Genomic DNA, 16,457 nt, shown 5'->3' on the forward strand with positions numbered 1-16,457 from the left:
ATCCCTAGACTTCCTGTTAATCATGAACTTCTTCCGTTTCAATTTATTTGGACAATCTGTGGTATGATACACAATCGGAGTAATATGGGTTCAAGTATTATACATTTTCTGTCGGCGATGAGCGAAGAGTGTGCTGTTTTCAGTCCAGCGGGAACTCTGTAAGGTAATATTTATCTATATTTTGTTGGCTTTTGTAATTTGAACAATATTTAGAGTTAAACAATGAGACATGGGTAACAAAATAATTAGATTACGTGTAACGCACTCTTTTGGATGTTAGTGATAATAAAATTATTGTTTATTTTGTAACTACACTCAATGTGATTATCTTGCCTCATTTTGGGGAATGTTCGCCCTGAAACGGTAAAATCCATTTTCGCCCTGATACGGTAAAATCCATTTTCGCCCTTATACGGTAAAATCCATTTTCGCCCTTATACGGTAAAATCCATTTTCGCACTTATACGGAAAAATCCATTTTCGCACTTTTACGGTAAAATCCATTTTCGCCCATTTCATTACTATGTTCATTATGACGTTACGCGCGATGTTGGTGACATCTTGTTGTAATGTTAAATGACTTCGTTTTAATCATATGTGATGTCGCTTGTAAGATGTTTTATCATATTCTGCATTAGTGTGTGTGACTCTCTTGTACATTACCATGCCGACAAAGAAGATTGATCAACATGAGCGGTTAAACCTTTTCCATAATTGTAGTGATATACATAAAGTTTAAGCATTGCCCGGGTGAGGAGGGGAAGATACATGTGGGGATGGGGACAGGGTTTTCTCTCAAAATCGTTTCCATCGTTTCAGAACGAGTTGGTTGTCTAATGTTTAGAGATTAGCTGTATATACAAACAGAGAATAAGTATACACGTTATTTGTATGTTGTTTTACTATATTTCTACAATTCTATTCATAAGTATTGACTTTATCCACGTAGTGTTTCAAAAAGGTAAAGATGCAATGACGCGAATTTATGGAATTTCTTTGAAACGTCTTACCCCGTAGATGTTACGTGTTACACGAGTTATTGTGACGTTTCCGAGGTTGTTTATGTGAAACAAAACCTTCTATTTTTTGGTATAATATCCATATTCTCTCATTTCCCTGTGTGCAAGTTAGAGCTGTTCAGGGTAAGAAAGGGGTGTAGGAAATTTCTATCTTACACCCAATTTCACGTGACGTGACATCACAATGGCTCAACAATGACGTGACGTCACGAATTTGGAACTCTCCGATGCCGCAATGCGGAAAAGACGACGTGATGAAATTAAATCCCTTTACGATATATTTACCGTACACGTTAGAAAGATGTGATTATTTTTTCTGCGCAAACACCCACGGGATTTTCAAATTTTGGAAAATCCTCGACTAAGTTTATATGAGTCAGGAAAATACAAGTGCAAACTTGACGATCGGAGCGAAGCAATCTCAACATAGGATGAGTGGTAGTGTCGATCAAGTGTGTGTACCATTCGTTATTTTTTGTTGAACGACTTTTTATGAATATTGATACTACTGGCAGTTGTTTACGGGCCGTGAAGTAATACAAGTGTATGCATAGTCTTTTTATCTAGCCTGTCTCCATGTACCTACTGCTCATCCGATTAAATATCCATTTTACTTGCAGAGCCTTTGAATAAACCTAACTGAATATGTTTTACTAAAGTATAACACACATAAATACTCCATTAAGTGTTTTACTAAAGTATAACACACAGAAATACTCCATTAAGTGTTTTCTAGTAGAAATATGTTCGGGACCTTCCGTCATACTGACATTGTAATCAGAATAAGTCATATTGCAACGGCAGATTCAAACTTTGTAGGAAACTTCAGAATGTTTTCAGATTGCAGTTTGTGGCCTGGCGTAAAGGTCTTACAAACTGTACATCTTTATAGACACCACGACATTCACCTTGAAAAATAGATCTCCCATCTCCTCGCAAAACACTTTGTTTAGCATGCATCATGATAGCCAGAAGATTATTTTATTGTAAGTGATATTCAATGATTATATAAAAACAGTCATATATAACACTAGTCGATGAAAAGTGATTTGACAACAAGCTCATAGCTTATGTTCGGTTCGCAGGCATTGAGATAATATTATTGGAAATTGCAAATATGATTCGGTGTTATTTGAACCGATGATTACATAGGTGAACAAGTACTAATTGTACTAATTTAAAGATGTCCCCCAAACTGCCCCCATAGTCGCAAAGATGCATAAGAAAGGGTTCACAATGTCTTAATACACTTACAATATACATACTAAATTTGAGTGAAATAAAAAAATATCCAAATTTCGACTAATCAGAAGCCTCCTTGGATTACTATGGCAATGAAACCTATGCTGTTGAATTCGCAGTCCCCTAATACCCCTATATACCAATTTTCATCAAAATTGAAAAAAATCACAAAACAAACACCGCAGTTGCTTTAGTAGTGCCATACTACACTTATATACCAAATTTCATCAAAATCAGACAATGACTAACTTTCGACCAATCAGAGGTCGCCGTCCGGCTGATTAATCGGATGACCTATCGAAAAACAAAAATACTCTTGCGCACCGCCTGTCATACCAAATTTCATCGAAATTGGACGATATTTTAATTTCGACCAATCAGAAGCCAGCATTTGGCCGCCATTTTGAATTCAAAGTGAACTATTTTTTGTCGAAAACGATCGGTGTAATGTTATCATGCATTTCACCAGAGACGTATAATACATATATTATACGTCTCTGCTTATTTCAAGCTTTAAAATCTGTTTGCCAAAAACAATGCAGCAAAGTAGGTGACGTTTGATTTGTTTTTACTGAAGGCTAGGCTACTGTCTGTTTTTGTATTTCTTATTATGGTGAAATTGTCGGTCACCTATGAAAATCAAAACGTAGTTTGAAGTCTTGATAATAAACAGACATCACTAATTATAATTAGACGAAGTACACACTGGTAATTGTGGTCTATTGTTCACGTTTCACACATATAGCTTTCAAGCACATCCCCACAGGTAAATCTACCCGCAGGGCAGAGTTGGTTGATCAGGGTGTCGATCATTGAGGGCGAGTCTAATAAGAAAGGGGAAAAGAGGTTATCAATTTGTGAGGACTTGCTGTTCCAGTCGTATTTGTGACGTGATGTACCTCTCAATGCGTAACGGTAAAATGGTGATGCGTAGCGGCTCAGAATGCATGTGTAACGGTACCGTCACGCTAAAACCGGCTGGGGAGAACACTGTACCCCTTGAAACATCATTTTGTTACTTAATATGTGGCTTTGTCATAATGGATTACAGTATGAGTTCGAACCCCGTGTTAATTTTCCATTTGTTGCTGGAGTTATGGCCCTCGCACAAAGGAAATTATCAAAATTAACTTTTTTCCATATTATTTGTAACTTAGTATACATTTATAATGAATTACAGTTTTAGTTAGAATCCAGTGTCAATGTTCTATTTTTTATGAAGTTATAGCCCTTTGCACATAGGAAATTCTTATTAGTAACTGTATTTTTTTCGCGACCACCTGTCACATCAATACGTAACTTGATGCTTGACTTTTTCTTGAATGATGGATTACAGTTCGAGTTCGATTCTCGTGTCAAATTCTATTTATTGCTGGAGGCAACACACAGGCACACACAATACGTATCATGCACTCATGATACCATCCACATATGACCTCAGATGTTGTGTGGACGTTAAGCTCCCTCAACCAACCAACAAGCAACTGAAAGCATAATGCTTTTCATATGGCCATTATGGTGACCATGATATTTCAAAATGACACCCTTAAATTGTGTGGGTGCAGGTGTCGGCAACACAACCACTTCCTTCGAATTGTAGTTTTCCTCTATAGGCGTCTCCTTGACACCCATCCTCATATGACCCTGGCTGTTGCGAGGACATAAATCACTTAATATAAAACATCCTTTGAAGTCCTTTTGTATGGCTTGATGATGTTTTCAAACCAAAGGTCTGGAGCATTACTTGGTTAAGAAGACTGAATGCAGTTTAACAAAGAGTCTCTCTTATAATACTCTGGCTCCCTAGGGGGAGGAGTGGGGTCCCAAATGGGGGATTCTAAAATTCAATTACACAATTTATTGTTAGGACCCCCTGCACATCTTTAGTAATCCGGTTGTCCGTCTGTCTGTCCTTCTATCTGTTTTTACTTCACCTGCCAAGGACAAGTGAGCTTTTTCCCTGGTGCGGCGTCCGTCGTCTGGCCATTGTCTGGCCATCGTCCGGCCCTCTGGCGTCAACTTTTCCCTTTCAACATCTTCTTCTCAATAACCTATAGAGGCCCAGATACCAGGTATTGGGCCTGTAGAGTGTTGGGATGAAGGGCTATTAAGTTTGTTCAAATGAGTGACTTGCCCGACTTTTCCAGGTCACAAGGGTTAACTGAGGTAAAATGTTTAAACGACTTATTTTCAATAACCAAGGGGCTCAGTGACCTGATATTGTGCATGTAGCATGCTTGAATGAAGGACTACTAAGTTTGTTCAAATGAATTATCTTGCCTGCCGTTCAAGGTCACAGATGTCAAATGTGCTAAAATCTTAAAACAACTTCTCAATAACTAAGAGGACCATGGTATTGAGCCTATAGCATGCCTGGATGATAGGCAACGAAATGTGTTCAAATGAATGACACTGACTGACTTTCAAGGTCACAGGGGTCAAATGTGCTAACATCTTTAAACAACTTCTTCTCAATAACCAAGAGGCCCAGATACCTGTCATTGGGCCTGTAGCATGCTGTGATGAAGGGCTACCAAGTTTGTTCAAATGAATGACCTTGATCTACATTCAAGGTCACATGGGTCAAATGTGCTATATTTGAATAAAGTGGTAATGAGCTTGGCATCCACATAAATAACCTAGATCTGCTTCAAAATTGCAGTAGAAGCAAATGAGCGACACAGGCTCATTGGGCTTCTTGTTTAATTTCTGCACAATATCTTCAGTACTGTTGGTTGGATTGCTTTCAGACTTTATCCAGTGCTCTTTTGAAGAAAGTGCTTGCTTTGAAAAGCTTTTCAAGCCCGGCGGTCAAAGGTCAGGGTCACTGTTACCATGAATAGAAAATTAGTTTGGGCACAATATTTCGAATTCTGTTGGGATGATTACACTCAGGCTTTATAAAGTGATACCTTGGAGAAAGTGCCTGCTTTGGTGCTTTGGTGGTCAAAGGTTAAGGTCATTGCTACTTTAGAAAGTATTTGCTTAGGATACATACTGTAGCTTTTGAGGCATCGATGTCAAAGTTCAAGGTTAATGTTACTATAAATAGAAAAACATTTCATGCACAATATTTGGAGATCTTTTGGGCCATATGCACTCAGACGTTATCCAGTGTAATAAAATGTTTGCTTAAGCCTTTGATATCAAAGCTCAATGTCACTTACTATAAATAGAACATCAGTTTGTGCACTGTATTTCGAATTCTGTTGGACTGATTACACTCAGATTTTATCTAGTCCTTCCTGTAAGAAAATGCCTGCTTGGGATAACTTTTCAGGTCCAGTGATCAAAGGTCAATGGGTCACTATGAATAGAAAATCTGTTTAATGCACTAATGCTCAATATCTTGATTTCTCTTGGGCTGATAGCACTGACTTTATCCAGTGCTTCCTCAAAGAAAGTGCCTGCTTGGGATAGCTTTCCAGGCCCGGGGGTTAGGTCTCTATCACTGTTACTATGTAAATAGAAAATCAGTTTATAAAACGCACTACTTATATTTTGAGTTCTGTTGGGCTGATTAATATTACACTCAAGACTTTTTCCAGTGCTTTTATAAATGAAAACACTTGCTTTCACTAGTGTTTGCTACATGTATACCTAACCGCAGTTTCTTTTAAATCTTCAATAAACATAATTATGGAGAATAGTCACGGCGGCATTTAAAATATATATATATATAAATCTTATTACCGGTTAGCTTGTAATAATAATAATAATAAGCAAGAAACGAAACAATAACAATAAGTCACCCGACTTCGTTCGGGGACATAATAATTGTTTTTCAGAACGTTGCTCATTGATAAAATTCCACTAATCCGTTAGTAATGTATGATGCAAACAGTCATACTTAAATAGTCATGATTTACATCTCGAAATCTTTTCATTTTGTTGGTGATTTAAAGACGGATTTCACAGTAAAGTAGCAATGTCAATATCATAGTTTAGTGACCAAATATATTTCATCCGTACTTCTGTTTATTTATTACAGACTATCAAATAAAGCAAGATACTTTACTCAGCTTGTTCTAGGCTACTCAGCTGTAAGAATTGTTGAATGATGGCTAGCTGTGAGCGCCGAAATGGCAGCACCGGCTGTATGCTCCCCAGAGAGTTGAGGAGGATATTGGCTGGTTGCAAAGGCTCAATAACCACTGACGATAATTTGTGAACCGCTTTGAGACGACTTACGAACTAGGGTGTGATAAAGGGGTTTATAAGAACCTCGAATTATAAATAATGAAAATTGCATTTCATGCAGTCTCAATTACAGAAAGGGTAATCGATATTCCAATCAAAAAGATTACATTGTTACCGTAGCCTGTTTTGATGTGTTTGTGCGATGCGGTTTCCGAGGTAACGATAAAGCTGAGCTTTAGATTTAGTTCTATTGAGATGGTAATCCATCAGAGAAAGGGGGTGGCTTTGTTTTACTTCATTTGGAAGGTTGTTCCATAAATCAACAGAATACGGAAGAAAGATTTTTTTTATACGTAGTCCTAGTTTTAATCATAGATATGTATCTCAGAATGTTTAGGGGGTTCAAGATCTGAGAGGTACAAGGGAGTAATATAATGAATCATGTTATTAATGTTTGTAATTTGGTGTGTTTCACTCCGATCGAGTTTCCCAAAAGAGAGTTTGTTGTTGTTTTGAACAAAAATATATGGATTGGGATGAACTGTTTTAACTTCCATTATTGTATGCAACAGAGTTTCCTTTAAACGTCCCCAAGATCCGCTATTGGGCATCTTGGGATATGAACGGCATTTTACTGCATACCCTAATGAATGTTAAATTAATCCTGATATATACTTCACGATGTGCGTGGGCAAAGTATACTTTTGTGTTCTTCCGGGGTGATACAGGAAGCTGAGGAAGTAATCCTACTTAACGCGAATCAGTATAATTTCCCGGAAACAATCTATTTGAAGAATTGAAAATACACAAAGTTATCAATATTTAATCAAACATCAGTTAACCTGTAGTCGATAAGCAGGATCTTAATAAGCATTGTAACCGCTCTTCCTGTGAATCAAAAGCTTTTCTGGTCACACATTATTTGGAAAATAGGAGAATAGTGACGCGATACATAAACCTATCAATATTCTATAATAATAAAATCCTATGTTATCGGTTAGAACCAGTGATTATACTGTTTCATTATTGGAAATCATTTTACAAATCTTCTTCGCGGTTTCTCCGTTTTTGAAATTTTGAACAAAACTAAAACTGTTTTTACAGTCCCTGCCTGTTTATAACACATTTCGAGATTCCTAGAAAAACACTTTGTAGGATATAGATTTAAACCGAACTATATAAATGAGTAGATGCGTCATCAGGCATCATGGAATGCATTTGAACGGAACTATGTGACCGACCATCATGTTAAATACAGCAACGTTAAATTACTCACAGGATTCATGTGGGCGAATTTAATTTGTTTGGTCATCAGAGGTCATACGGTTGGCGGATTGAATGCAGGCATCCTTTCTGAGAATCATATAATTTCTTAGTAGCATATTTTTGAGAATTTAACATTAACTTATTCATATTCTATTAAACATCGACCTCTCTGCCATTGATTAGAGACGAGTGTGTCACTTTCACATCAAAAGGCATACAAAAATGAATGGTTTTATATATTTTGCTTGATAAGTTTAGTTTAACAACATTTAGTGTTCCATATTGTTTATCAAGTAATACAAAAATGTTCGATTACATTAATATTTTTGGATCTTATTTAATATAGTAAGAGTTTGAATCTACACGTGCTCTATTTATCCTGCCTAATTAAATTCCAGACTGCAAAACTGTGAACGAAATATACAACAATTGTTTTATTAGTTTAACTTCATTTTATAACTATTTCGAGTTGTCCCAGGAAAACCTTTGTGTAATTTAAGTCAGATTTGAAATTTTAAAAAATGGTATCTACTAGTAATACAAATAAACTCAATTCGTCAACAAACAACTCGTAGTCTGCCAGAAGTGGAAATGAACTCATGACGTCACAAATGGAAACGTACCGACTTGAATCTACTATGTTTATATATATATATGTATATATTGCATTTTTCATTAATATACTGGTCGTTAACGGTTTTATATTTCCAGTATTGTGGGTTTTTTAATGTGGTTTTTTTTTGTCGAATAGTGAAAATGACGTCAAAAATGGACACATAACAACTTGAATCGACTTAGTTTATGTATATATACTGGTTGTTAACGGTTGTATATTTCCAGTATTGTGGTTTTGTAATGTTTCTTTGGCGAATAACTTTTGATACTATATCCAAGTACTTAAGTCGCCTTATAGCATTACCTCGTCTCTGTATTCTTGACTCTGCTTATTCTATAATGCCACGGTGTCGATACCGTTTCTCCCGACACTTCCCTTTCCATCGGTTTACAGTTATATTTAATCTCCCGACGTCACTTTTTACTTCGGTGCATGATTTGACATTGCCATTGCTTTATTAGTTTGACTTCTATTTCGAGTTGTCTCAGGAAATCCTTTATGTAATTAAAGTCAGATTTGAAATTAAAAAAATGGTATCTACTAGTCGTACAAATTAACTCAATTCGTCAACAAACAACTCGTAATCTGCCAGAAGTGGAATTGAACTCATGACGTCAAAAATGGAAACGTACCAACTTGAATCTACTATGTTCATATATATATAAGCCTATATATTGTATATATTGTATTTTTCATTAATATACTGGTTCTGAGCCATTGTGTATTTACTCTGTTGGCATTATCATGCCCTTGGGTCTCTTTCGTGCCTATTTAAGAAATTGGCTTGGAATGAATCCAAGATTGTTTATTTATTGGCGCCTCATTATATTATGTCCTTGTGCCATTTCTGGTAATCCCAATATACAACACAATATCTAGGAATAACCTATATATCTTGATTTGCACATAACTCTAGATAAAGCACATCCGTCATATTCCTTTACATATCGCATATCACTGTCGATATGACGCTTTGTTTCCTTATACACTTTCTTTGGTTGCAAATACTACTTGATTTATAAATATATAGATATATTATAAAAGCAGAACAAAATGTTCCTTTCGGACGAAGAAATAATATAAAAAAAATCTCTCAGCAACACGTCTTTAGTACTTTTATCTCTACTCTATCTTCTAAAATCGGAAGAATCTCTTTGACGAGATGAAAGTACTAAAGACGTGTTTTTTGTTTATATATTTATATATGTAGTTCGTTTGTATTACGTAAATTTTGTGTACTGCGACATAATTGAGAAAGAACTTTTTCAACGGTGAAGTTTTGAATTGATATTAATCATTGGGTATTGTTTCATTTCAGATATCGGTTCGTACAAGCAAAACCATAATGAAGAAAAGTAAATCAGCGGTTGGTGAGAAGCCGCCATCACGATGGCAAAGAATTAAAGAAAACCCGGATAGTTTTCTGTACAAACTGTTCCTGAGCGGAACAAGAGAACATCGTTGCCTGAAAGCAATCTTTGGTATATTATGGGGCGTGGCCACAGGGGGTCTATTTTACGCACTGATCACATTTAGTTTTGGATACGACTACGATATTTCCGGTTGGATAACAATAGGAATAACGGTGATGATGAGCATAGGTTTGGCAGTGTCAACCCACTTCCGGTGTGTGGTGATGTTGATGATTCCTTCCCTCTGCACAGGACGTGGGAGGGTAGCCGTGTTGGCCACAATATTTGGTATCCTGCTTTCTGGGCCAGTGATGAACATCTCGGACAACGCTAATCAGGTGTCAAACAGTATGGCGTGTACGTCGGAACTCATCTACAACCAAAGTCAGCTTTTGCGCAAACAGTTGGAGGAACCAATTAGGCAAATAGCCAGAACAATTGAAGATTCATTAGATGACTTGCAAACAATTGGTCAAAGTTTCCAAAAGGTCATCGATCCGGTGACAGAACAGGTGGAAGCAGTCGACAGAAAGATTAAGGAAGCAGCGTCTGCCGTACGGGACGCAGCAAAAGTATGTATATATAATTACTAATTTTCGTTTGAAATATCGTTCGAAAACATTTAAGATATATCAAAACAAAAGTTCTTATATTTGTGCTGGGGAAGGTGAGTGTACGTGTAATTATATCAGTATCACCCTTCAGTATTTTTACCATCATTAAATAAAAGCTAGTGTAACACAAAGAAAAATTTACATTCTCTATTAGCACAAACCCTTTGGTTCAAATCAATAGTATGTTGTACAAGTGTCTCTCCGAGTATGTTTAGAGGCATTCAATACCTACGTCCATTACCTTTCCTATCAAATTCCCATTTACTTCAATTCATGCACAATTATCAACATAATAATACTAATGTCATGCGTCTGTGGATATTACACAATTCCGTCTATATTTCCCTTTCTTGATGGTACCCGAACGGGGTATTCTTTAGTTCTTTGCCATTCTTTGGATGTGATGTGGGCAAGTGGTTAATCAAATACATATATATTCTGATTTAATTATTATTTATACCGTTATGACGATCTCTGACTGCTTGAAGTTGGATGTTTTTGTTCTTCTAATTTACATCCAGAAATTTCGTTAGAGACTAGAGTTAGATAACTCTGATTTGTCGCTGATGTTTCCCGTATGCGGTATCTTGACAATCTGTTAAAGGTATATCATAAAATCAAAATTTTCACTTTAATTCTGGAATATATAGACGTGCATCAAAATGGGTATTTTTTGGTGTATTTCTTACAATTAACCGTTTGACCCGAAACATATTTTATTTTTAATTTAATGATATCACCTTTTAAATATTAACCTAAATATGAAGTTAATTTTTTAAATCTTTATATAACTGGATAGCACTTTCCATACTTATTGATCCCATATTGATTTTCATATCTTGTATTCTGTGTGATGATACGCCCTTTAAAAGGAATGCATTAAGAAATTATGCTTTCTCTCCAGTAAATCAGCAGCTTTATTCGAGATTCGTCTATGTTGCTCCTCAATTGGTTTGTTTGTGTCCATTTGCTGTTTGATAATCTTTAGGATATACATGTATATTGAAGAGAATGGTATCTCAACTTAACACTTCAAAACCAAGGAGAGATCACAAAATGATTAGAGATTACTAATAAGATAGAGAAAAAGAAAGAAATTGATATGAAATTATAACAACAAAAACTGTCGAGACCCGGCATCAAGTGTATGACACAATGGACGTCACACAAAAGAAAAAACTAATTAAGGGTCTCCGTGCAGCAAAAAGATGAATTTACAACCTCTGATGTCGGCAGTGTTAGCTATATGGCCGACCCGCAGGTTCAGACTTTATTTAAACTGATAATTTCATAGCAAAACTCATGCATTCTTATTTGGACAGATACTCGTTTGGATTTTCTAAAACCAATAGTATTTCTCTGATCACTCACCAGTCAGCTGTTTGGTACTCGTACAGAAGCTGTACCAAGCTGAGGATCAAACGTTACTCGCTGCTGTTGATCTATTTTAATATGGGAAAGGGGGATAACTCACACGTCAATTGTAGGGAGTAAACATGTAGTATATATTGTTTTCCAACCCCGATTGATGAGGATAGGCAATTACATTTATTAAAGCATTAAATATTCATGCTAACCACTCAGTTATCAACTATCTTTTCATTATTCAGAAATGTACACAAGGTGTTAACGATGTCTACCGGAAGTGTGTCGATGGAATAAACAACGCAAAGCGAGAATGTGAAAAACAATTAGAAGTTTTAGACAAAATCGGTGGCGGTGTTGTGGACACAGCAAATACCGTTGGGAATGGTGTCAAAAGCGCGATAGATACTATTGGCGACGTGTTTGGAAAGCGACGAAGAAAAAGAGCATGTTATTGGTCGCTTCCATGGCAACATCGTTATCAACCGTTGACGACAGAGTGCTCAGAACGAAGAAGGTAAGACAGTTTATTTTGAAGTTGGCGTTAACTTATATTTTATTGTCTAAACATGCACCATTCAATCATTGTGATGAAATCCCGCCTCAAAGCGATATCTAATAGTTTCCGGTCAATACCTTTCAGGTTTGTTTCTTAATTATTTTCACATTGTAGCAAAATGCCTTTGATTCATTGGCCAGAAACTTTTGCAAGCGAATATACTTGGCAAGTAAGAAATGTTAAAGGTCCTCATTGTGACGCAACAATCAAAAGACGGGTTTGACAGGTACTTCGTCCCCAGTTTGACGTGAGGATGATGCAAAATATCTTATTCACATTGAAAAGCATTTTTAAGAATGGTCAATGTGATCTTCTTATTTCTTTAATACACAAAGTAGCGATTACACAAACGTTGAATGAATTATCTCAGCGGATAGTTCGCTCAAATCCTGGATAGCCCAAAGTGCCATCAACGCATATTTCCAAAAGAACTTTTTAGACTAATATGATAATTTACAACTAATAATTTTGATTCCCCAACGTGTAGTTTTAGAATGGAATTTCAATATATTTGAAATCATACTAGAAGGAAATTTCTCTAAACTATCAAGCCTTATACAAATCTGGCACGACGTCTTTGTGTTAAACATATCTTTATTACCGATAAGCAAATATTGAAACATTTGGACAATTTTAACTAGTCAGACATTACTTTGAGTGACATTTCGTTTCTATCTCCTGTGGCTAAGTTCATGTGTTAAAGGAACTTTATGTCACTCCTCCACTCAATGTTCTGTGGAACATGAGGTAGCATACATATAGGGGAGAGGGGAGCTGAGTTATCCACAGTACAGAAAGGAAGGTGATAACCTGGGGTAGTCACAGTACATAGACATAATAGGTCGACTGACGTAGTCACACTAAATATAGGGGAGAGGTGCCTGAGGTTGTCACAGTACACGGAGAGAATGGGTGACCTAAGATAGTCACACTAAATAAAGGGGAAAGGTGATCTGAGGTTGTCACAGTACATGGAGAGATTAGGTGACCTGAGATAGTCACAGTACATAGACATAATAGATCGGATGAAGTAGTCACACTAAAGGGGAGATGTGACCTGGGGTAGTCACAGTACACAGAGAGAAAAGGTGACCTGAGATAGTCAAACTAAATAAAAGGGGGAGGTGACATTAGGTAGTCACAGTACACAGAGAGAAAAGGTGACCTGAGATAGTCACACTAAATAAAGGGGAGAGGTGACCTAAGATAGTCACAGTTCGCTGAGAGAATAGGTGACCTGTGATAGTCAAAATACATAGACATAACAGGTCGGTTGACGTAGTCACACTAAAGGGGAGATGTGACCTGGGGTAGTCACACTACACAGAGAGAATAGGTGACCTGAGATAGTCACACTAAATAATAGGGGGAGGTGACCTTAGGTAGTCACAGTACACAGAGAGAAATGGTGACATGAGATAGTCACACTAAATAAAAGGGGGAGGTGACCTTAAGTAGTCACAGTAAACAAATGGGAGAGGTGACCTGAGATAGTCACAGTGCGCTGAGAGAATAGGTGACCGGAGATAGTCAAAATACATAGGCATAACAGGTCGGTTGACGTAGTCACACTGAAGGGGAGAGGTGGCCTATGGTAGTCACAGTATATTGAGGGAAAGGCGACCTGAGGTAGCCACAGTACATAGAGGGGATAAGTGACCTGAGATAGGCACAGTACACGGAGAGAATAGGTGACATGAGGTAGTCGCAGTTCACGGAGAGACAAGGTGACCTGAGGTAGCCAAAGCAGAAAAATTATCTGTCTGATTTAGCGAGATATTTCTGCAAGAACTTATTTTACCTATCAGTCTACCTCAGTTGTAACTTGAGATGAACTAATGTCCTTTAACAAAACATTCTTACATTCACAAAGATATTTATCATTAAATATAACTTTTCGGATTGTTCGCCAATAAACAGGTCGTTTGAAGTACAGTTACACTGAACACAAAACACATATTTGGAAGATAACAAAATGATTTACAATATTTGAAAATAAACACAAATTATAGAGACCCGCCCGTTGTTATCGACAGCGCCCAACAAGTAAACTAACGAATCCGTTGATTTTATTTTGTAGGTATAAACGCTTTGCTTCTGCAGTATGCCGGGTGCTTGACATATCCGACGTGTGTGTCGAAGTCAAGCCAGGGAGTGGTCTCTGCTCCGTCTTGGATTTATTTCAGGACGTCACAGACGTTGCACTAAGAGAAACACGCGACCTTATATACACACTCACAGATTTCTTCGAGTTTGGCGTAAATTCGAACTCGGATTTGTATGGGAAAATCAACTCATCCCAGACTGCTGCACAAATCATGGCGAATGTTCGCGCAGACATACAAGAAAGGACGGAGCTGATCCATAAAATCATCAAAATTATAAAGTATATTTTAGCCTTTCCTCTCGTGTTTCTTTTCATCCAATCAGCCCTCTACGTCAAAAAGTATCGTACAAAGGATCACTTTGATAACAAATACATATCGAGGCGATTCAAACGGTACGATGACAAACGTACGCACCAAGGCAAGAAGTCGGTGTTACCGCTGAAAAAGATAGAGAAACGAAAGTATATTGATACTAGATCAAAGCTCCTGTCCCCAGCAGAACTACAAATGGTCAAGGTAGGGGCTGTCTCTGTCAGCTTGCAGTTCCTTATAACGCTTGTTGCCATCATTGCTGATTATGTTCTGTTCTACGTTCTCACTGTTATGCAGCAGTTCGGCAACATCAACGTCAGTGTAACAGGAGATAGCAATGTCTCTCTTGGTGTCGTCGGTAGCGGCTTTATTGCTAAAATGATAGGAAGTCTTCTTGCGGTTCTCGAAGTAGACACTGACTTTGCCGTTAATTTTAATTTAACACAGTGTTTGCCTGACCCGCAGAAACCAAACGTGCAAACCATTCTGGTTCTTTCTGTTTTGTATTTCGTTGCGTTCGTCTTTATATTTACACAGGCATATGGATTGCGCATACGTAGGAAAATAGCCGCCTATTTCTACCCAACTCAGGAACAAGAACGTATAAAATATTTGCATGAAAAAATTCGTCTTAAACGGCAGTCAAAACTTCTTTGGTTTTCCAAGAATCTTAAATCTCGAAGAAAGGGGAACAGCATCTTTTCTCACGTCCCATTTCTGATGTTTCTTTCGGACCACATGCCCGGCAATTGTAATTGTAGGCCACAGAGAAAGACCGCTTGTCTCGGATGTAAAGAGGAGTTCACTGGCGTGTCGGAGTTCCACGTCTGCCCTACTCCAGGATGTGATGGTGTATACTGTATGGAATGCTTCATGGAAATGAACAAAAAGTGCATCGTATGTACAAACACATCAAAAAGTTTGAAGCGTGGAGTGGTCAGTTTCTCGAAGGGTCAGCAAAAGTATTGAAGCAACCTTACATGATCTGACCAGTAATTTTCTGTTGCTTTTGCTTATTTCGTCAAACATACTATGCTCGTATGGGATGGGAGAGGCTATTACGGTCGGTGTGTGTTTATTCTATATTTTGAATAACGTGCTTCATTCTAGTACTATTATACATCATAAGTCAAAGTAAAAAATTGGAAAAATGATAAAATGTTTTACAGTTTAACCTTTATACTGCAATCAAGAACTCATAATTCTGTATGTTATTACAACATGTATTTGAACATCCTCGATATCCAGGAGTTACGCTCACTTTCGCTCTCTGCACCCCTGGTATGTCATAGAAAAATCGAAGGCTCAGTGTGTGCCACCTTGCTGATGAGACAAGAATACTAGTTCGAACTTTTGATGTACATCAAATGAATCTTGTGGTCATGTAACGGTAAAATTGGACAGACTTTGAAGTCGGGCGTCTCCCCTTTGTAATCTTCAAAGGACAAGTATCAGCCTAGCGATTGGTCAGTTTTTTTACCTGAGACTAATCAAATAGCTATGTTCGTGCCTTCAATTTTGCTATGACATATTCAAGGGATGAAGAGAGTAAAGTGAGCGTAACCCCTGGATATCGAGGATTGTATTTGAATGATATGGTCACGCTCATAAAGTTTGTTCTTATTATTTTAATTATCTATTTAACAAATCCAACTTTAATATTCCAGCAGGCAAACATGTATGGATGCTGGGATACTCTTTTAAATTTCTTTCTCGTTTCTGTCGAACTGCCACTACTACGTATACAGTTTATTAAACACAGTGGTAGGTTTTAAATTCTCTCTCTCTCTCTCTCTCTCTCTCT

The 16,457-nt window shown here is 37.2% G+C and overlaps 1 protein-coding gene across 2 annotated transcripts; it reads left to right on the forward strand.

Annotated features, from left to right (window-relative positions):
* The first annotated feature begins 62 nt into the window (after positions 1-62).
* LOC110453177 (DC-STAMP domain-containing protein 2-like) lies at positions 63-16,079 on the forward strand. Of its 2 annotated transcripts, none has more exons than XM_021502028.1 (4): positions 63-163; positions 9,602-10,267; positions 11,920-12,191; positions 14,314-16,079. In XM_021502028.1, exons 2-4 carry the CDS (start codon positions 9,629-9,631, stop codon positions 15,620-15,622), a joined length of 2,220 nt encoding a protein of 739 aa, XP_021357703.1. In that variant the 5' UTR covers positions 63-163; positions 9,602-9,628; the 3' UTR covers positions 15,623-16,079. The 2 variants fall into 2 exon arrangements, with proteins under 2 accessions (XP_021357703.1, XP_021357704.1); XM_021502029.1 differs by having other exon boundaries at positions 66-158.
* Positions 16,080-16,457: the final 378 nt, after the last annotated feature.

The sequence above is a fragment of the Mizuhopecten yessoensis genome, unplaced genomic scaffold (assembly GCF_002113885.1).
Source record: "Mizuhopecten yessoensis strain PY_sf001 unplaced genomic scaffold, ASM211388v2 scaffold7147, whole genome shotgun sequence".
NCBI lineage: Eukaryota > Metazoa > Mollusca > Bivalvia > Pectinida > Pectinidae > Mizuhopecten > Mizuhopecten yessoensis.